General features: G+C 40.0%; 1 protein-coding gene across 4 annotated transcripts in view; it reads left to right on the forward strand.

Annotated features, from left to right (window-relative positions):
* Positions 1-23,276, forward strand: part of SLC16A7 (solute carrier family 16 member 7) — a 126,852-nt gene that overhangs the window by 91,072 nt on the left and 12,504 nt on the right. For all 4 annotated transcript variants that reach the window (XM_020795529.3, XM_078376886.1, XM_078376885.1 and 1 more), the window contains exon 3: positions 23,117-23,260. In XM_020795529.3, the coding sequence (XP_020651188.1) occupies positions 23,117-23,260 (144 nt within the window). The remainder of the gene's footprint in view (positions 1-23,116; positions 23,261-23,276) is intronic.

Below are 23,276 nucleotides of genomic sequence, written 5' to 3' on the forward strand. Positions count from 1 at the left end.
CATGCGCTCGTAATCTCAAGATTAGACCACTGTAACGCGCTCTACGTGGGGTTACCTTTGAGGCTGCTGCGGAAACTACAGGTGGTGCAGAATGCGGCGGCCAGATTACTCAGTGGAGTGAGAATATACCAACATATCTCGCCCACTCTGGCCACATTGCATTGGCTGCCCATCCGATTCCGCATCGACTTCAAAGTGCTGATGCTCACGTTCAAAGCCCTAAATGGTTTAGGACCTCGATACTTGGCAGAACGCCTTCTCCCACCAAGATCTACCCGTGTCACTCGCGCAAGCCAGGAGGTGAGGCTGAGGAGCCTAACGCCGAGGGAGGCCCGGAAGGAAAAGACTAGAAATTGGGCCTTCTCGGCGGTGGCTCCTCGTCGTCTTTGGAACAACCTACCTCCTGAGATTCGTGCGGCTCCCTCGCTGGGCATTTTTAAGAAACAATTAAAAACATGGATGTTTAGGCAGGCCTTCCCAACAGATAACTCCTGACACCTTTTCCCTTCTACAGCTCTCCCAGTCTGTTTGTATTTTCTGTTATGTGAAATGGTTTTATATGTATATAATTGTATTATTGTTATGTTGTTAGCCGCCTAGAGTGGTCCTAACAAAACTAGATAGGCGGGATATAAATTAAATAAATAAATAAAATAAATAAAATAAATAAAATAAATAAAATAAATATGAGGTGGCTTGAAAGCTTGAACACTCCTCTCTACTCATCTCCAGCTGGATCTGGGTTAACCTGGCTCACTGCAAAACTCTCCAAATGTATGTTGTGCTTGTACACCATCAACACACCAAAATGCTGCAAAAGTGGGGAAGAGACCAGGAAGACAAGCAGCATCATGTAATTAGGAGCAAAGTCTTTTCCACAATCAGCTGCCCACAAACAGGCTCCATCCCTTCGCTTGTCCGCTTCATTTCTAAGACATCTCAAGGGTCATCCCAATAGTCTCATGATTTGGTCTTGAAACTTCCAAGAATGAGATGTTGGTGATGTCAGGTATTTCTTTTGGGGTGCACTGAGCAAAGCAGGGTTACAACCAGCCTCTAAGGTCCTCACAGGAAAGAAAATACAAGACAACAACTTTTTCCTTAAAGCTTATATTACATATGCACAGTTTTCACAAAATACTCCAATAGCATGTCCTCTAGCAAATCTCCAAACTCGCCACACCACATGTGTGTACCTCTGTACAATATATAGTACATGTAACCAATCAGGTAACATTGCCTCATCTTAGGTGATTTCATAAGAATTACACCATCCTTCTGCCTACTCAGCATGGCTCAGCTTTATACACAACTACAATATGGCTGATTTAAAACTTCTTTTATATATTCAGTTTGAGATGTCAATTTCTTCGATTACAATCCTTGTAATTTCCTGACTGGTGATCTGGCAACTCTGCTGTGGTCTCACACGCACACACACGCGCGCACACACACACACACACACACACACACACACACACACACACACACACACACACACACACACACACACAACCTTTTAGAGAATTGCCCAATCAAGGTGCTCTACCTTTAAAAAATCCCTTATCAATGCAAACACCATGACTGTGGCCACCACCAAAAAGACTGTACCTCTCATGATGACACCACCAAATTAAGTGATCTTCCTGATAAGGTTGCCTGGTCAGCAATACTTGATTCTCTGACATTTCAGAGTCAAAAGCTAAGACCAGAGGTAAGCCCTTGTGATGCCACCAAGGTAGAATATTCTGGCTATTCATGACATTTTGGAGACATGGTATAAAAAGATGGAGGACAGAACTGTTTCTGGGCACGCTAACTGTATAAAGGGGCACATACTTATACATCCCCATAAAGGGGCACATACTTATACATCCCCATAAAGGGGCACATACTTATACATCCCCATGTATAAGACACCCCCCACTTTTCTAACCAAAATTTTCTTTCTTTGCAAGAAAGTGGAGAGTGAAGGCAGGGCTCACAGTGTTTTTATCCCCTCTCCTTACTACCGTGTATAAAACAGCCCACAATTTTCTTCTAATTATTTAGGAAAAAGTGTTGTTTTATAAATGGAAAAATATGAGATATAATCAAGGTAAATGGACCCAGTATGCAGTGCAACCTGGCTAACAAGGTGATGTGGCAATGCAAGCTTAAGGTGGACATTTTTGGAAGCCAAGCAGGTGCCAAAATATGCCTGGAAGCTGCAGCATTTGCTGTCACCCCTGTTAGGGCTCATGTCCCACACAGACTTAAGTACAACAAACATACGGGGATTTCTTTCCAGGCCATTGAACCATTATTGACACTGGAACTTTTGCAACAAGTAGGCTCATAAGTTTAGATGCTGGAGCTCCACTCCCTGCCTTGCTCCAACTGGGCCAGATCCATGCATCCACTCTCTCTCCTTGCTTCTGGCTTTCTGGTGTGATGGTGTTACAAAGGCACAAACATCCTGATCTGGGGAACTCTGGTACCACCTGGGAAAAGGAGGGGATCACTTTCAAGATTTTAAAAGCACATTATACACAAGCATAAAACTTCCTCCTCCAGTGCCAACACCATCTACCCTGAGATTTCTCTTCCTTCATGGACACTTGAAGATGTATAGCAAATAAGTGAGACTTCAGCCAGTGCCATGAAACCCAGCAGCCCTATATACTGACAGTACTGCAAACATAGCCTCTAAATTTAAGCCCTGATTTACTAGCTTCTTCTACAAGTTGAGATTCCATAGCACTCAATATCTGAGAATTTTAATGCAAAAAGTTACTTTTGTAATTTTTGCAACAATATTGCAAAACAATCCGACATCACAAATTCTTGCTGTTTTGCTGCCAGTCAGCCAGAGATTATAGCAGTACATCCAGACCTACTTTCTACCTGTCCTTGCTCTAAGTTTCATATGCTGTCATTCTGTGACAGTGTTTCTAGAAAAGTCTATTTTGGGATCCAGAGAAGCATGTAATCAACCTGCCCATAAATCCGATTTCTTCTTTCACATTGCCCTGTTGCCGGAAATAACAAGTTATAGTTGGTGATTGCTAGCATTTTTATATGATACTACTGTGATTGCTAGCACTAATTGGCAAAGCAGCTACCATGTTCTCTAGACTCACAAAGAGAGTATGGCTCAATAAGAAGCTGACGACACATACCAAGATCCAGGTCTATAGAGCCTGTGTCCTGAGCACACTCCTGTACTGCAGTGAGTCCTGGACCCTTTGTGCACGTCAGGAGAGGAAGCTGAACACCTTCCATATGCGTTGCCTCCGACGGATTTTTGGCATCACCTGGCAGGACAAAGTTCCAAACAGAGTAGTCCTAGAACGAGCTGGAATATTCAGCATGTATACATTACTGAAACAGCGACGTCTACATTGTCTTGGGCACGTTGTGAGAATGGCTGATGGTCGGATTCCAAAGGATCTCCTATATGGAGAATTAGTGCAGGGAAATCGCCCCAGAGGGAGACCACAGCTGTGATACAAGGATATCTGCAAGCGGGATCTGAAGGCCTTAGGAATAGACCTCAACAGATGGGAAACCCTGACATCTGACCGTTCAGCCTGGAGGCAGGCATTGCATCACGGCCTCTCCCAATTTGAAGAGACCCTTGTCCATCAGGCCGAGGCAAAGAGGCAGTCACAAAAGCAGCAAAACCAGAGAGCTGGACAGGGGACAGATTGGATTTGTCTTCAGTGTGGAAGAGATTGCCACTCTCGAATTGGCCTCTTCAGCCACACTAGACGCTGTTCCAAGTCCTCCATACAGAGCACGACACCATAGTCTTTCGAGACTGAAGGATGCCTAACTAACTGTGATTGCTAGCACTAATATGACATATGACTGTTGCAATTAATTAATTACTTTAGAAATGTAAATTTCCATATTCTTTTAATGACTGTGCTCCTAGAAATGGGTTTTATGAAATTGCTTACCTGCAAAAATAGCACAATCAATACATACATCCCTTTGTTCTGTGTATCTGTTGAGGTTGTCACTTAACTGAATAACACCTGCATTATGATGCTATAATTTTATTTTATTTATAACATCACTAATCAATGTATCATTTGAAAACAAAGCAATTACTTAACTCCCAAACAACTCTTTAATTAACTGACAGAGCAAACGTATGAGGGTAGGGAGAGAGACTCTGTGGAGGAGCTTTCACACCTGCTTTAAATTGTAAAGGAAACATCAAAAGTAACTTTAACAGACTTTAGTTCAAACTAGGTGTGCTTGACACATTTTTATAAACAGGGGTCCCTTGTCTTAGAAACATGATTGTCATAGCATGTTATTGGTTTTTGGGAGGTGAGAAGAGGCTTACTTTGGTGATTGCTGGGACATGCATTTCTGAGGGAATTCCTGTCAGCAAAGATGGTAATGTGTTTATTTAAGGAACACACATTCTGATTGATATCTGCAACCTAGAGTGCCCCTTTCCCCTTTGTTTATTTTGAGGTTTAAGCCAATTGACAGAATCAGGATAAATTCTACAGTGTTTCCCTCAAAACTGTGGGTGAGGCTCCTCAAGCAAGCGTCTGGAAGCTCCACAAGCAATGTTGACACTTCCCTCCTCAATCTGTATTTATTTCTCCCTCAAAAGAAAAAGCAGTATCAATTTTGAATTGTTTTATCTTATTCTCCTCAGCAAAATAAATAAATCAAATAGAAAGGATGAGAAATAAGGGAACAATGGTGGAGCTGGATGCTTTATTTAGATAACCACTTGCTTAAGCTGCTCGGTTTAATACTTATTTGCTACTAAAGTTATCTCTCCTTCTTAGTTCCCACTCACTTATGAGAGACTTAAACTGGGAATGGAAGTTATCTTTTGCATGTAAAATGTGCTTTTAGAAAACCAAAATCTTCTCATTATCTACTGAGAGGGTTCCACATTGCTTTTCCTTTCACCTTTGCATGATTATACAGCAATACAGATTATCCCCTTGAAGAGAAAAATAGACAGAATATTATCACACCACCTAATAAAAACCCAGACGTGTTGGTGAAAAAGAAAGCAGGGCTTGCAGGAACCTTTTGTTAAACAGAAACCATCATTGCATTTACAGTATGTAGTGTAAGCTCCCTCTTTACACAGTGAGAGTTGAATAATGGAAGGTTTGCCTGATTAGCAGTTGCAGTGAATCCATTTTATTTCTAACCTTGGAGTCAAGGGTTGTATAGTAGAATATCCTGGAGATTTGGAACAGCAGTCTGAGGATACTGAGCAGGTCAGAGCTATAACACGAGAGGCTACTCAGTTTGGAAACATCACTAGAAAATCATTTCTCTGCCATACAGAGAATTACATTATGCCCCCCCAAATGTCATTGTAAACAAGATTCTGTTTGCTTGTTGGACTGAAAGGCTGTACAATCAGCAAAGCAGCACGGACTATGGTCTTAGAACAAATGGAAACTAATAAATACTTGGCTTAAAGTTAAAAAAAAGATCAATAAAAATTAGTTTCTAGGCCATGTTGTTGTTGTTGTTTAGTCATTTAGACAGGCCCTCCTGTCTTCCACTGCCTCCTGGAGCTGGGCCAAATTCATGTTGGTCGCTTCGCAGACACTGTCCAACCATCTCATCCTCTGTCATCCCCTTCTCCTCTTGCCCTCACACTTTCCTAACATCAGGATCTTTTCCATGGAGTCTTCTCTTCTCATGAGATAGCCAAAGTACTGGAGCCTCAGCTTCAGGATCTGTCTTTCCAGAGAGCACTCAGGCTTGATTTCCTTTAGAATGGATAGGTTTGTTCTCCTTGCAGTCCAGGGGACTCTCAAGAGTCTCCTCCAGCACCACAGTTCAAAAGCATCAATTCTTCGGCGGTCAGCCTTCCTTATGGTCCAGCTCTCACTTCCGTACATCACTACAGGAAAAACCATAGCTTTGACTATTCGGCCTTTTGTCGGCAAGGTGATGTCTCTGCTTTTTAAGATGCTGTCGAGGTTTGTCATTGCTTTCCTCCCAAGGAGCAGGTGTCTTTTAATTTTGTCTTTTAATTTCTAGGCCATAGATCCAGAGTTAAATAATCCAATTGACCATTCCAACCAAAGTAGAATAGTTAAATCAATGAAGATGTGAGTACCAAAACATTTGCAACTGCAACAATTTTTTGAGAGAAGGGATGCATTTTCTGACAGAATTGCAAGGGTGCCAATATTTTTGGCCATGACTGTATGTGTTGACTGACCAAAGGTCCACTACATTAGTTAGTACTAGAAATTAGATTGAGCCAATTGCATTTAAACTTATAAAAGTTCCTTTTCGGGGGGGGGATACATTTTTCAGAATCTGGGGATTCTTAGATTTATACTTCCAAAAAGTAAATTTTATAAGATCTGTTTTTGTGTTTGTATTAGTGAAGAATGCCAAAATCCATATTAACACAATCTTTATATTAGGGCAACCTAGGTTACAAAGCCTGAGAACCATTGTATTCTCATTTGCATGTCTACAAACCCCTCTCCCATTCCACATGAGACACCAGACACTATGTAGACACTAGAATCATTCACTGGTAAAATATCTTATATACCTCAGAAACTCTGCTAGGGTTGCCATAAGTCAGAATCAACTTGACAGCACATAACACCTCATAGTTATTCTGTAACACAGAGGTGGAGCCTTTCAGATGTTGATCAGATCATCCATCATCCGTGGACATGGGCCACGCTGGCTGGTGCTAATGGTATTGGGAGTCCAACAACAGCTGGATGGCCACAGGTTCACCAGCCTTGCTATAACAAATGCAGTGAGATCCATTTTGAGAGTAGTGCTGTATGACTAAGGACATATTTACACAAATGTAAGTCCCACTGAATTAAATGGGGTTTGCTCCCAGATATGTCTGTATATGGTTGCAGCCCAAATGTTCTTAATGATGTTTTCTTATTATTAAATCGAGAAAAATATTCTTTTAAGTTTTCTAGCGCACTCTCTTTTAGAGAGTGCAGGACAGGCTGTTGGAAAGCAAAGAGGTGCAAAAACAACCACCCAAAAAACAAATAGGACTCTTTGGTAGGAGAGGAAAGGCTGCAAAAATAGAACTGTTGGTCTTCTTGTCTGTGACTTATTGGGGTGTGCTTATATGATTCCAGTGCAAGTGACATATGCAATTTGTCCTTCTAAAGCCTTGTAGTCTCCTCCCCTGAGGTATTTAAGCAGTATCAATCTATCGTTCAGGCCAGAGTATGTTTCTCACCTGGGTATGCTCGAGAAATTGAATCTGTTTGAAGGCTGCTCGAATCTTATTTGTTCATATATCCTTGGATAATGTACAAATTACATTGTCCTTCTGTTAGATTTCATATTTCTCTGATCTTTTTGATATAATTCTCTATTCAACAGTACATTCAAACAGGCATCAAGGTAAATGTAAAGGTTCCCCTCGACAAATTGTCCAGTCATGTCCAACTCTAGGGGGCAGTGCTCATCCCCATTTCCAAGCCATAGAGCCAGCGTTTGTCCATGGACAGTTTCCGTGGTCACGTGGCCAGCGCAAATAGACACAGAATACTGTTACCTTCCCACTGTGGTGGTACCTATTTATCTACTTGCATTTTTACATGCTTTCGACCTGCTAGGTTGGCAGGTGCTGGGACAAGCGACAGGAGCTCACTCTGTTGCGTGGATTTTATCTTATAACTGCTGCTCTTCCAACCTTGCAGCACAGAGGCTTCTGCGGTTTAACCCGCAGCGCCACCATGTCCCTGCATTTAAATTTGCACTCAGAGAGAAAATATATTTTGAAATTCATATTTTGTAGTAAAATACATTGCATGTGTGTATATAGATTTCTTGTTGATGTATATAAACACAGATTTCTGAAGAATGTATGGAGCTGGCTTAGAAAGGAATATGTTTGAAAGCAATGTGGATCAAAATTATATTGATCCATCTACCTATAGTCTCACTTGGGAGAGTTGCCAGAAAACTGCAATCATTTTATTATACCTCTGTTCACTAATCCTAGAGAATGGATCCATGTCGACTTTCCTCCCCTGTCCTCCAAATGATAGCTTCTTAGCATTCCCCTTTCATTCATCTATTGCTTTGCTGCAAGTCATTTTTATCAATCAGGGCAAATAAAGGGTGACCTTTAGGTGTCATCCAGTTATAAAAAGAACTGAGGCAGTCCCCATGGCCTCATTGCTGACCTGCTTGAAAACAAAGATTATTGGAAAAGCATGAGAGCAACATTTATCTATATGTCATTTCTCCTTCTTGGATAACCTGTACTTCTGTATTCTGTTTGTCCATTTATAGAGTACACATTTGCAAAAAGTTGTAACAGGCGAATATACCAATGCAATTCGGTCAAGATATACAGGTATACGGTCAAATATACTGAAGATATACGGTCAAATATACAGAAGGGTGGCTTCTGTATATTTGCATGTCTGAGTATCTTAGCCTTGGGAACAGATACATTATATATAATATTCTGATGGTGCATGTAAGGATGAAATCAGATGGCTCCAAAAGTATATGTCTGATAGCACTGTAAAGAATCACTTAGATCAGGGGTTTTAAACTCAATTTACCTGGGGGCCGCTAGAGACAGAGTCTGGGTGAGGCTGGGCCGCATCAGATTTTCCGCCAAGCGGAGCAAGAGCCCGAGGAAGCCGCCCAGGAGTTTCCTTAGCCGACAGACAGATGGGCTGGCTGGCAGGCTACAGTTCTGGATGGAGGGTGCAAGAGGTGCTGTCTTGCGAGAGAGCCGGCGAGCGAGGCAAGGCTTTTTTTTTACTCTTGACAGCAGAGGATGTGTGGGCACTTTGGGGGGGCAGGCAAGGCGAGGGCCACAAACTATTATCTGGGGGGCCGCAAATGGCCCCCGGGCCACATGTTTGAGACCCCTGACTTAGATGATCCTTCTGCAGTCTGTCCTCAAAAAATAGAAGCCCTACAGCTAGACCAAAAACATCCAGCTTGAACATGTGGTCATCAGGCAATTGATTGCACTGAACCATTCCATGAGAGGTCCAAATTGTGATCTATTCCACCTGTGAGCACAGTCTAAGGTCTGATGTATTTCTTACTACCAATTTCTAAAGTTAATCATAAAAGACATAACAGAACACAATAGCAAAAGGAAGATGGCACGGTCTCCCAATAGAAATTTGAAGAGAGCACAGTTAACTTTATTTAGGAGAACTGGTATATGATGCATTTAAAATATTTTGTATTTGAGCCCTTAACTGAACTGAAATTGCCAGCCAGGAAGCTGGGAAAATTGTCTTATCTGATCAGCTTTTAAATGAAGAAATTTGGGCTTACTGAATCTATGAGTGATCCAAAATGCCCCTGCATGCCAGAAGCAGCTGTTCTCAAAACTTTTAAGAATTCTGATTCACACACCCTGAATGCATACAAAATGCATATGTTAAGAAAAAGTACATACAATGATGCAAATATGTATGGAAACTGTGAAAAAATGGTTCATATTCATTACAAATGCTTATGAGAAAATGTGTAGAATAGAAAAGATGGAACAAAACGGGCACATATTTTTGTATAGATATTTCTTGATGGACTTTGCTGTAGTTTTGCAAGACAGCTTGCTATACTTCGTAAACTGACATGCTTGAAATCCTCCTTTTGGTTTTGCACGCATTGGAGGGGCGTACAACTGCCCTGTATGAGGCCATTATGATAAGGCTTGTGTTACTGCCTCTGTCTATTTCCCTCATCTGAATACATGTGGAATAGAAATTAGTAAACTCTCAAGCCAGAGAAACCTCACACTGACAACTTTTCTCGATATAGTACACAAGAGGTGACACTTTCTTCTTCTGTCCTAGCAGTTTCTGCCTCTTAAAAGGAAGTGCTTCACTTTATTGAAATTTTGGCAATTGGTTTTCAAGGGAATAAATGGCTTATATCTGTGTGCTATTTTAAGCAAGCTAACCTTAGATGTACAAGTATGATCTAAAACAGCACTTTAACCAATATTTGAAAAGGAGGAAAATATACAACTGGCTAAGGATTTTTGCTGGCAGGATAGCTCCGTGATTTAAGTAACTGGCTGGAGAAACAGAGGTTGGGAGAGTCTGATTCCTCACTGTGCCTCCTGCAAGTAGAGACAGCTTATAGATATAGAGAGAGTTCATTAATTTTCTAGTAAGAAAGCAGAAGGAGCAATGCCCGTTCCAAGAGTGGATACAGATTTGGAAGGGAGATGAGGCTCCACAAGTATAAATGGCATAGGTTGTTACTCCCAAATGGTCCTGGTGACCATTTGTATTTAGATATTTGTTTATATCCTGCCAATCTAGCAGTTCAAAAGCATGCAAATATGAGTAGATAAATAGGTACCGCCTCGGTGGGAAGATAACAGTATTCCGCATCCAGTTGTGCTGGCCACGTGACCACGGAAGCTGTCTACGGACAAACGCTGGCTTGGAGATCGGGATGAGCACCGCGCCCTAGAGTCGGACACGACTGGACTAAATGTCAAGGGCAACCTTTACCTTTACCTATTTGTTTATTAGATATTTTCCCTCTTTTTTCTTTTTGTTTGTTTGTTTGTTTTGCATAAATTTTAAAAAATGAATTGTTTTTGTTCTGTATGAGGTGAGGTATTTTTGTGGCATTGTTGATAGGAGAACAAAACTTGCACAAATTAAACAAAATTGTGCAAATAGTACAAATAATACAATTAACACAACAACATGACTCATAGGATGGAAATTGCTCTTGCTGCTGCTTTCTGTGCTTTAAGGTTTACAAGCACTGAAACAGACTCACATATTTTCTAACAATCAACTCATTCTGTGTTTGCTGTGTATGTATGCTGTGTTTCTCAATGGAAAATGTTTTCAAAGAGACAATGTGTGCAAATTATGGAGACCTTGAGGAGGAAAAGAAAAAGTTGCTTATTTCTCTCTGGCCTGGAAGTGAGGAATCCTGAGGGGCTTGGAAAATTTCTCATTGAGTGTCTCAGTAACTTGAGATGGCAGAAACCGGTGACAATGAAGAATTCCTTACATACTTTATAATGAATGCAGTGTATTTTTTTCCCATTATTTCTTAAAAGCAAACATCTTAGGTCAGGATAATGTCAATCTTTGCTTTTAAAAAAATCACTAAAGCTTCCTTCAGGACAACCACCAACAAAGAAGAAATAACTGTTGTGATTCATGTAATGGCCATCTTCAGTCTTATTTCATTGCAGAACTAATGGCAAGGATGGAACACATTTTCCCCACCCCAATTTACATGAAGGGAGCTCCATCTGAGTCCACAAACCATCCCTGCCTCATAGTTAAAACATCTGACTTAATATTTGGACTTTTCTGTCTCTTGTATCATTTCCTGTTTGTTTGTTTGTTTGTTTGTTTGTTTGTTTGTTTGTTTGTTTGTTTGTTTGTTTGTTTGTTTGTTTGTTTGTTTGTTTGTTTGAACAAACCACCTACCTTGATAAAGAATTCTGGGAAACTGGAAAGCTTGCACATAATTTGTGACATCTTGCCTGGTTTTAATAAAAACATTGCCCACTTGTGGATTTTGGCATTTAGTTTTTTTTTTCCTCATGGACCAGTATAGAGACTTTTTTAAAAAAGAGGCATGTGGATCTTTCCTCAAGAGCGTGATCTCACCAGGCAGTGTCACTTGTAGCCTTGGTATAATAAGAAACACAGCACCCTCCAATCTCATTAAGCATAGAAATGTGCAAAAGATTTATCTAGTTCACTGTTAAAAATTCATTTCTCACTTCACTGGGAGGACATATTGGGTTCAGCCTTTCCTTATTTGGCATCTCATTTTCAGAAGTAGTAATCTTTTGTGGCAGGATTTTGTTATGCAGGTCACCTGCAATACGAGGTCACCTAATGTTTAGCTGAAACCCATGAAATATTTTTAGTGTGGGGAAAGTGGCACAGTGCTTAGATTCACAGAAGTACAAAACCTTTAGAGAATTGAATTGATTTGTTAACTTGGAAGCAGGGAGGGGGGGATAATTCTGTCTATTTTCAAACAAAACATTTATTAATTCTGTTAAGCACAATAACATTTGTCACTCAGGTTTTTGTTTTAAATGATCACCCTGACATGTTATAGCACTTAAAGAACAAACCAGTGCTTCCCAAAATTTTATAGTTTGAAGAGAAGACAATTTGAATTATACATATCACATGCAGGTTCTGATTCTGGTTCTGGGGGGGAATCCTTAAGGGTTTCATCAAAGCATTTCTTCATCCTGCCTAAATCTGTACAGAGAACTTTTTGACCACTACAAACAACCACAATTAGATGTTTCTCTGGTCTTTTTTGCACCACTGCTTCTCAACCGTAATATCTGGAATAGAACTTCTGTCAAACAAATCATATAGACTATATTTCCATCTACAACCTTGGCAGTCTTTTGACTTTAGTCTCCCCCCCCCTTGGGCGATGCAACATGAGTCCACAGCCATCTCCAGCAGGGACCTGACAATTGTGTGTTTTAAGATTAAAAGTCATTCAGCATCACTGTATAAACATTCTGAACCACAGTATGTCGAGGTGATGATCAGTGCCTAGCTGAGTGGGTCAGGCAGTACTGAAAGTGGTCCAGAATACACAGCAGCATTTTTTTAATGAAACTCGGAGCATTCATGGCTGGAGAAGTTGTGCTTTGTGAAGGCGAAGGAACTCCCTGGATCAAACATAGATAGACATGTGATAGGTTTCCCAAATATCACTCAGGAGGACTTCTTGATCACTTTGGGATTATCAGTACATTGCATACAGCATTGCATATACAATGCTCTACAGATTCCGAAGAATAATATGTAAAAAAGGCGACAACTGCTTCTTGTTTCTTGATATCAGACTGCTCTCGGTTTTAAGTTACATTTGTTTTGGAATGAATGAAACATTGAGCTGGATAGAAGAATGAAAGGATGTGAGTGGAACTCTGTACCTTTCCCCGACACAGGGAGGCTTATATCTTTGTGCTATTTTATGTATGTAGAATGATGCCCTGGATGGTGAAACATACCATAACTGACAAAAATGGTTAAGAAAGAAGAAAGGAATACAATTTATTATTTATAAATTAACAAATTATTATTTATATTAATAGCTTGTCTTTCCTCCAATGATTTTAAGGAAAGGTACATCACTCTCTTCCATGCTTCACAACAACCCTGTGAGGTAGGTCAGGCCAAGAGAGAGTGACTCGTCCATAATCACCCCATGAGTCGGTGGCTCAGTGGGGACATGAACTTGGATCTCACAACTCTCATCCCACACCTTAACCAGAATATCACACTGGTTGTCAGTAAGATTTAATATATTATGAAAAGAATGAGACATGAGTGAATGAATAATAAGCCAAAAGGAAAAGAAAGCAACACAATCATGAGATGAAAAGACTTCATTCATTCATATTCCAACTTCCATTTGAGTTTGAAACACTTACGATAAGTATTGAATTAGAGGCAATGAGGGGCTTTGATAGGGGGAGAGATGACTAAATTACAAAATTGGAAAATTGCTTTGTAGGTACTTTGTAGTGAAGTTAGGAGCGTGTAGAAAAGGAGCTGAGATGGCTAGAAGTTGCAAGTGACTGGATTTGGGCATGTAAATTGGATATCAATAATACATCAAGACTGGGTGGTCAAGGGTATTTTTAGAGGCCAGTTCTTGGTCTTTTGTCAGCACCAATCTTCATCAGAACTGGTTTTGTGAAAAAATTGACGGTGATCCATGACATCTTATGAGGTTTAGCATTTCCACCTGTTTGAGCTTGACAACCCTCTCATATGGAATAATCTAGCACCATGCAGCTGTTGTCATATGTTGTCCATTTACATTATGACACTGCTCTTCCATATCACTTAAAGTGTCATTAATTCTGTCAGCCTAAAAAAGGTAGCTTACTTGAGAGATATTTGCATAAGTAAAAGATATTTGACCTCAGCCTTTGAAGGGAATAGGACAAATGCAGGGATGTAATTGTTATGGTATCTTGGATTCTCTTCCCCTCATGAATTAATGGAGTGTGCCTAATATGTTTGGACTGATAAATGTTATTCTACCTGAGAGCACAGCAGGATATGGATTTTATGCCAAATAAATCTCCCTTTATTCTTTTCTGAGTTGTACAAACTGAGCTGCCACCATCATAATCTTATATAGTGCTTGGGAGTGTTGGGGAGGGGTGGAAAGGCTGCATATTCCCTCAGCATCTGAAAACATTAGGGTTTAGTCCTCCACCCCCACACCCATTTATAATTATATTGCTTGAGACAGGCTTTATCAGCATGCAATGGCAGACTACAAATCTCATCTTGGATGAGGATGGTAGGCTATACAGCTGCAGTGTTGAGGAAGCTGGTTCAGAAATCCTTCATTAAAATAATCCTTAATCTGAATGCATCCATCCCTGACTTTAAAAGCCATGTTTTGTGCCCAACCATTCAGTTTAAAAGAAGTGCGCAATAATTTGTTTATATACATTCAGGGTGCTTATTTCAAGATTTGTAAAATATTTATACTTCAGGTATTATTCTATAGAATTGTTACCATTCAATTTTAGGTATATGTTATATCAGAACCTCATCCTTGCCCCCTATCTATCAGAATGTTTTATTTCATTTTAAGACTTGGTGTTAAATGACTGAATAGATGTGTAATTTGTAGTATATTTCTTTTTAATATGAATGGTCAGGGACAGAACTCCACGAAGGATAGAAAAAGAAAATTGAGAAACCTTCCTTGTTGCCTATGTATTTTCTTTAGCAACATATGTGAAAAGGGATATAGAAGCATCCTTAACTCTTAGAGTAATTCATATTTTCCCTTCTGATGATGTTCCATGGTACTCAGACAGTCAAGACAAAGTTTTAATTTAAGTCAGGGCTGGCTGACTCCTGTATTCATATGAAACATACTATTCATCTGCAGGGCTGGGCCAGCCATTAGCCTAACTGAGGTGGTTGCCTCAGATGGCAGAGCACTAGCACTGTCTGCTGCCTGTGCCACAGACCCTTCCCTTTCTCACCACCTCTTAGTCCACCTCAAGTACTTCAGCTTGAAGTGAGTTTGTCACACAGCCCCAGTTCCCCTGTTTGTTCTTCCACACAACCCAGGTTCACTTTCGGGTATGACATTTATTTTTCAACCTTTCCGCTGCCACCAGAAGAGATATTCCTCACTATATCAAATATGACTCTTAAATTTATTTATTTATTTATTTATTTATTTATTTATTTATTTATTTAATTTATATGCCGCCCACACTACCCAAAGGTCTCTGGGCGGCTTACAGCATTTAAAATACAATAAAAATATGTAAAAAAATCAGTGTTATTCGATAAAACAATGATCAACCAACTGTGCTTTGATAACATTTGTATTTGCTTATGAATAATCATGTTAATCAAGGTATTAATTCATTTCTTATCTTGTTCTCTATCTCTCTATTCTTCTTTAACACAAGGCTGGTCCTAACTGCCTAAACTGCTTTTCTCCAACTAATATCATTAACTGAAGTCCCTAACTCTAACTCATATCCCTAACTCATCTCTAACTGATCTTTAACTGTCTTCCATTTCTCTTACATATATTCTTAGTTCCGCCTCTTCTGTTCAACCATTGGTTAATATATCAAGGTTCTATTTTGATGGACGGAGTGGTTACTGAGCTGTCCATCACAGAGTTATTATGTGAGGTGATATTTTTAAAAATGACTTTGGCAGGCAGTTCGTTTTGGCACTCTTCTGCTAGGTGCCTGGCCTCAAGAACTCATGTTTTATACATTGTTACCACAGCAGGCTAGCTGAGGTATGGAGGCAGATGATGGCAGCAAGGAAAAATTCACTGCCGCCACCACCCTCAGACTCCTCCTCCCCTCTTCAAATGAGTATTGCAGGAAAGATAGTACAGGGCAGGCATCAGTGCTTCAAGGGGCAAGAGATTTTGCACCAGGACACGTCTTCAGGCACTGGACCAGGGACCAGGCTATTTTCTACTACATAGTAACTTAAAAAGTTATGTTTAAAAAGTAATTGATTAGAGTCCCAGTTCAAAGGCACCCCCAAAGTAATCAGAATAATGCAAAACCAGAGTTCCAGGTCACATGTAGAACCTCAGTTGATGGTGCTGTCCTCTTCAGACTTACTGAGCTCAGAAAATAATACTTTTTGGATCTCAGCTTGTACCAGGGAAGGCCAGTGGTCCATTTGTTGCCTTCACTGACTTGTGGTGGGTACCCAAGATTTAAAAAGGGGTGTACGGCCCTGCTTTTATGTCTAGGTGTTTCATCAGTACTGAATCATAGCTTAAATGTTTAAATCTAGAGGAGGGATTCAGTGTGGGGGGGACACCAATTAGCTACACTATCTATGATAGTCAAGGCCTTCAAAATAAGAATTTCCTGATCTGTCTTCCCTAAAACACTTACCTGGGAAAAGATAAAGGTTCCCTTGACATTTTAGTCAGTTGTGTTCGACTCTAGGGGGCGGTGCTCATCCCCGTTTCCAAGCCGTAGAGCCAGCGTTTGTCCGAAGACAGTTTCCATGGTCACGTGGCCAGCGTGGCTATACACGGAATGCTGTTTACCTTCCCACCGAGATGGTACCTATTTATCTACTCACATTTACATGCTTTTGAACTGCTAGGTTAGCGAGGAGCTGGGACAAAGTGACGGGAGCTCACTCCGTCGTGTGGATTCGATCTTACGACTACTGGTCTTCTGACCCTGCAGCACACAAAAACGTCTGCGGTTTAGCCCACAGCACCACCACGTCCCTCTTACCTGGGAAAAGCTCAAGTTAATTGCCCGGGCGTGTCTTGTACTGCAACATACTTAGTTATTACTACTAATCCACAGTTGTGCTAGCCAAAGTTCACCCTTTTCTTCTCTCTTCCATGAGAGAACTAATATTTTCCCAGCTTGTGATGCTGAAATTTTTCTTCTGGACAGCATTACAGTGTTTACTTTGGAGTTTAGTGGAAGCCACCCACACATTCTTCATCATTAATATGAGCTTTCTGCTATGTGTCTCTGTGTGTGTGTGGGGGGGGAAATTCCTATCCCTCACATACCAGTGATTTGAGGATACATTGTTACTGTATCAAGCATCAGGAACATTACATTTCGTAGGACTAGCCTCCAGATGTTCTTGGACTACAACTCCCATCACCAACTCTGTTGGCCAGGATTTCTGGGAGTTGAAGTCCAAGAACATCTGGAGGCCCAAGGTTGGGGACCACTGGTCTACAGGGAACACATCAAGAGCCTCGTGGCACAGTGGTTAAAACGCTGTACTGCAGCTAAAACTGTGCTCACGACCTGGGGTTCAAATCCCAGGTAGCCGGCTCAAGGTTGACTCAACCTTCCATCCTTCCGAAGTCGGTAAAATGAGTACCCAGCTTGCTGGGGGGGCAATGTGTAGCCTGTATAATTAAAATTGTAAACTGCCTGGAGAGTGCTTGTAGCGCTATGGGGCGGTATATAAGTCCAATAAATAAATAAATAAATAAATAAACACAAAAACTGTTTCATTATGGACAGCTTTGCTATACAGATTTAAATGCTTGCAATACAAATGCTCCCAGGCTGCAGACCTCCTTTTCAAGGGGGCTCAACTGCACCCAACAACACAAAGCCCTTTTTGTTCAAACAGGCCTTTATGATGGAGCTGAAAGGCCCCTTGAATTGAGTGGGGATCTCTTTGTTCTGTTGATGTGTCCTTAATTTGTCTTTTTAACATGTTTTACATGAGAGCATCTTCAAGATTTTTTTCTTGGGAGGGAGCAGCAGAATGGTTGTAACATTGGAATGAAAAGCATGCACAACACACTGCTGTATTTTCTTTATGTGATTGAGCCTTAGTGGAAGGCATTATATAAGGAATATGTAAAAGTCTACAAACAGTCAGGGGGAAATCCTTAGGAATTTGACAGTATTAATGTTCAATACGAAAAGCATTATGAATTACATTCAAAATAATATATGCAGTGAAGGATATTTGGGGGGAAAACAAGGACAAAAAAACCCAAATGGACAAACACGGAATTTAAGAATGTACTCAAAATTGTTGGCATTACCAACTTCAGACAACTTCATAAGGTTTGCAGGAACAGAGTCTCCATGATCTGACTGATTTTCTTTCCATTATCATGGAAATATTGGTTAATGCTATGTAGAAAATAGTGCTGGATCTCATGAGGTGTCTTTAGTGACTGGGGAGAAGGAAACAATAACTGCTCTTCATGAGGGTTGGGTGTTCTAGAGGAGCCTAGACAGTTCATGTTGCTTTTCACATTATCTACTAACATTAAAAACTTTCTCATTTCTTGAATTTTGACCTGTACAGATGGTCTTTTGGAACTGTGTGTTTTCTGTATGAAGAAAGCCCCAAGAGTTTCAGAGTACAGGTCTAGCTGAGTATGCTTTCTTCTGTGTACATCTAAACAAACAAACAAATGTAAGGCTTGGGAGGGCCTCCATCTTTTCATATTTTAATTGTGTTTAGTTTTATTTTAATATTGTTAGCTACTGAAAGTCTCCAAATATAATAAATATGTTTACATGCCTGCTTACCTGCCTGCCTACTTACCTACCTACCTACCTGCACACACAAAGATATAGCTGCTACTAAGGTATCAGTAAGCTGTGCTGCTAACAAGGCCTTCTCCAGCCATTACATTTCTTGACTATTGCCAATGATAGCTAATCTAACTTTCATATGTTTTGGGGATAATTCCCTTGCTACAATTTTGGCCAGAACATTCTTTATCTTTGTTAAAGCAGTCCAAGCTTTAAAAGAAAAATATTTTAAATAAATAAATATTAACTTCAGATGTGAGGTCTGTCAAGATTTTGTCAGGTCAGAGGACCCCACATTAGCCATTTAGCTACACTGGCCAGACTTTTTTGATGTGGGTAAGATCCAGGAAGGCCAAATGGACTAATGGTTTGGGGAAATCTTCCTGCCCAGTATCTTCCCAGCACCTTAAGTTACTCTGAGTAAGTAATTCTCTAGGGCCTAATAAAAAATCCACAAGGTTAAGCATCTTGACTCTCACACCAACCCTGCAAGGTAGGAATACCGTAAGAGAATTAACTTAGCTGTCCTGGCAGAATTCTGCAGAGCTCCAGAGCACATGCAGAGTGCAAGTCAAACAGCTGAGCAGCAAATGAACATAGTATTATCCTAAGAGATAACTAGACTAAACTAAGTAACTTCTCTCCCCATTTTTATACCCAACACTACAGCTTTTGGACCCTTTGCCAACCAGGCATCAGATAGCCCTGAACTTTCTTTAAGAAGAGAGTAACTTCTTCAGCTGAAACCATTCTTGCTCATCATCTCTGTACCAAGGAACCAGCTCTAGCCTTGGAGCTTTCCTTCTCACAGAGAAAACACATAAGTGTTTCTGCCTTCCAATTACAATGGGTACTTTCTCTCCCTGCTCCTAGTCAGCTTGTTCCAGGCATGAACTAAATCACTTAGATTCCAAAAGAGCAACTGAAACCATGATCCTCTATTTCCCAGTTTCTTGATAAGGTCAGTCTCAAGAGTGGACATTCTGAAAACCCTGTTCAGACCATTCCTCTGAAATAACTGATTGTTGTCTAGCTAAATATTTCGATAAACCTATGGGACTTTTGTTTATTATCTTTATATATTTATTTATGGTACAATTCAGAAAATACAAAGCAAAGGGCATTTCAGAAAGTTATGAAATGTTTGTTGGTTTGTTGGTTTGTTAGTTAGTTTAACATCCTATCTTTACCTCAATGTGTTCTTTTAAGGTGATTTCCTAGTAACAGTCTTGTAAAATATAGTGAGCAGTAGTGCAGTAGTGTATTTCCATTTATAGTAATAATGACTAATTGTGATATTTGAATATTTTAGTTTAAATTAGTACATTCAAATTTAATGCAAAATTGTCTCCTTTTTGCTAAGGATGTCCTTCTTTTTACTGTTTCTTGTTCCTCATGTCCTATTTTCTAGTTTGTCTTTCGTCCTTTTAGGCGATGGTACAGTACCCCCCACCCCCACTGAAGGATATGAATGAAATGAATTTATGAGCTTCGGTTAGAAACAGATTTTTCTTAGAAGACAAGCTGCAAGCTGACATTTTATTTTAGTATTGTCTTTTTTATGTGGCTTGTCAGAAATATATCTTGGAGAACAGTGTGAATGTACTAGTGACTACAAGAAGGGAGGAGGGAGGGAGGGAGGGACGTGCTGAATCAAGGTTCAGGCTAGAACATATTGGACACTACTTAGGAACCAATAACAATTGTCAACATGTGCAATTACATTTATACACAGGCATTAAAGTCTTGACTACATAGTCATAGATAAAGTGTACAGATTGTTGGCATCCAGATATGAAACCATAATATTATATGAGACTTTTAAAGTGTTCCCTGCAGAAAAGAAAAGGAACTTTCCAGAACATATTGGAGCTCATGTGGTTCAAGCAATTTTTTCATTTATTAGTGAAATGCAGAATTAGAATTTAGAACCAATATTCATGTATCTTATGTCCTCAGACATTGTTGGTCTGCATGAACAGTGCTGAGTATGATGGTAACTGTAGTCCAATAATATCTGGAGACTCAAAGTTGAGAAGGATTGATTTATGTGATTAATATTCCCAATTTCTTCTTTTAAATAATAATTTAACTAGCAGAAGGTAATATGTAAAATTATATGGGTAAGAGAATTGAAGCACAATGGCCAGATCAGGTTATGTAGTAAAGTGAATTTACTTGTGTCTGGACAGGAGCATGAGAAACATATCACTTCAGGCCTTTCTTTCCTTTCATTTTTTTTTTTGGGGGGGGGAGGGAAAGCAAACTGCATATTCATAGCTCTGAAGCAAGCTGTATGAAATTTGATAGGTTTACTCTGTAAGGTCTGTCATATCATCAGATGTCATGCAAGAACAAAAATGTTGTAGCCATTTTTGTTTGCCACTGTTATGTCAGTGTTAGGATTCAGACCTGGGGCACCACCCCAGGCCAAATTAGGATACATTCCAAACCTCCAAATTGGCCTTAAAATCAGGCCGGGGGCCTGTACACAAACCTATTAGAAACCTCTTAGTATCTTCATGCACTTTTCTTTCTCTGTGTTTTCCATTCTCTCCATTCACCCTTCTTAACTGGTTTTGATTTCCTACTTCCAGGGCTTACATAATCTTTCTTATTCCTTGCTCTTTTCCCCACCAACCCCCAAGCACCAAAAATCCTCCCTCTCTTTTTCCCTATTTCTGTGTTGTTTGAATTAGCAACATGAAGCATACTCAGAAAATTTCTCATTCTCTGCCATTTTCTGAGTCTCGTTGTACTTAGACTCTTTGCTGAGACCTCCTCCTGCACCAGTGAGATTTCCTTGCTCCCCATAAAAATAAGATCCCCAGTGTTGTTTTTCCCACATATTACTTTTGTTTTTCAACTCTTTTCTTCAAGAAATTGCCACGGCAACATATAAGAAGAATGGTCTAAGGCATTCACCTAAAAGCTAATTGGGATGGTGCAAGATGTAGGGCACAAACAGTTCTGTCCACCAAGAGGAGTCCCCAGTTGTGCTACCACTGCTTTTCCTATGATCATAGAATAAAGGAATTGGAAGAAGCCAATAAGGCCATTGAGTCCAACTCCCTGGTCAGTGCAGGACTCCAAATCTAAGTATATCTGACAGATTGTTGTACAATTTTCTCTTGGATGAGAAAATTCATCACCTTCCATGAGAATTGGCTCCATTGTCAGACTACTCTAGGAGTTAGAAAGTTTTTCCTGATATTCCGCTGAAATCGGGATTCCTGTAATTTGAGCCCATTATTACATGTTCTGCACTCTGGGATGATCAAGAACAGATCCTTCCCTTCCTCTGCATGGCTTCCTTTCAAGTATTTGAAAAGTGCTGTCATATCTCCACCAGTCTTCTTTTCTCAAGGCTAAACATGCCCAGTTCTTTCAGTCTTCCTCATAGGGTTTGGTTTCGACTCTCCTGATCTGTCATCTGATAGTGTTCCTTACCACCTAAAGGTAGAATCAGCCCTTCAAGAGAGATCAGAGATGGAGATGGGCAGATTGGGATCTAAACTACGACCCACTTTAAATACAGGCTCCAGTGCATTTTACTTAATTTATCATACTGGAAATGTAAAGGTTGCTCTTTTATGGGGGGATTTTAATGGAAAGTTTATATCTTGGACAACACACAGATGGATTTTCAGTAAAACCAAGTGCAGTGCTTGACATTTCACTTTACTGCAAAGTCTTTTTTAGTGCCGGTTTTAAATGTTAGACTGCTTTGGTTTCTTTTTATTTCTCACACTCTCTTTTTGAGGATGGTAATTTAGTGCTTACAAAACTGAGACTGATAACATTGACTGGATCTTGAAAAAAAGCATAATTGGGTGTGAGGAACGTGCCTCACATTTGTCTGATAACATTTCAGTCTTGCTATTCTATCTGTATACCCTTCAAGACTACACAGCCACTATGGTTTTACAAGGAAGAATGCATCATAGACAGATATGAGACTAACAAATAATCTTGGCTTTGAAATAAAAACGGATTTGTGACCACAGTTCTTTAGTTTCTGGAGACCCTTACCAGCCTTTGTCAACCTGGGTGCCCTCTAGTTGTATCATTCTCTACCACCAAAGCAATGCCAAGGAGGAGTGAAATAAGCTGTCTATTACTGCTAAAGACTGGCATGTTGGAGAAAGCTGCTCCATATCATTACACGCCATGTCTCCTCTCAATTGAATTTAACTATCCAGTTCTGTGTATCTTCTGAGCTCAGTTCTGAAAACAAAATTACTTGGTTTATGACTCATACTGCATTATTGCAATGTATAACACAAAATATTGCATATTTAAAAATAAATAAATCCAGCTGATGCTTGAAATTATCCATATACATGACAAATGTGTGGTTTCTAGAATTACCTGAATGCCAGACTTGGAGATGTGCTGAGTTCTCTGCTGTCTATATTTATATACTGTATTTATATATTTTCTATGTGTTCTCTACCTGCAGCCCCCCCCCTTTTGATCTACCTCTGAATGTAATCCTTACTCCAAATCTCGATCTCTTCAGAAAATAATGCTGTTTCTTCTTTCTGAGTGCAGGGCCTATAAGCAGTGTCTTGGTGAACAAATATGGCAGCAGGCCGGTCATGATAGCTGGAGGGATACTTGCTTCATTTGGAATGATTGCCTCTTCTTTCTGCAACAGTGTCCTGGAGCTTTACATATGTATTGGTGTTATTGGAGGTAAGTGACTCATCAG

Source organism: Pogona vitticeps, chromosome 5 (assembly GCF_051106095.1).
Source record: "Pogona vitticeps strain Pit_001003342236 chromosome 5, PviZW2.1, whole genome shotgun sequence".
NCBI classification, from domain to species: Eukaryota; Metazoa; Chordata; class Lepidosauria; order Squamata; family Agamidae; genus Pogona; species Pogona vitticeps.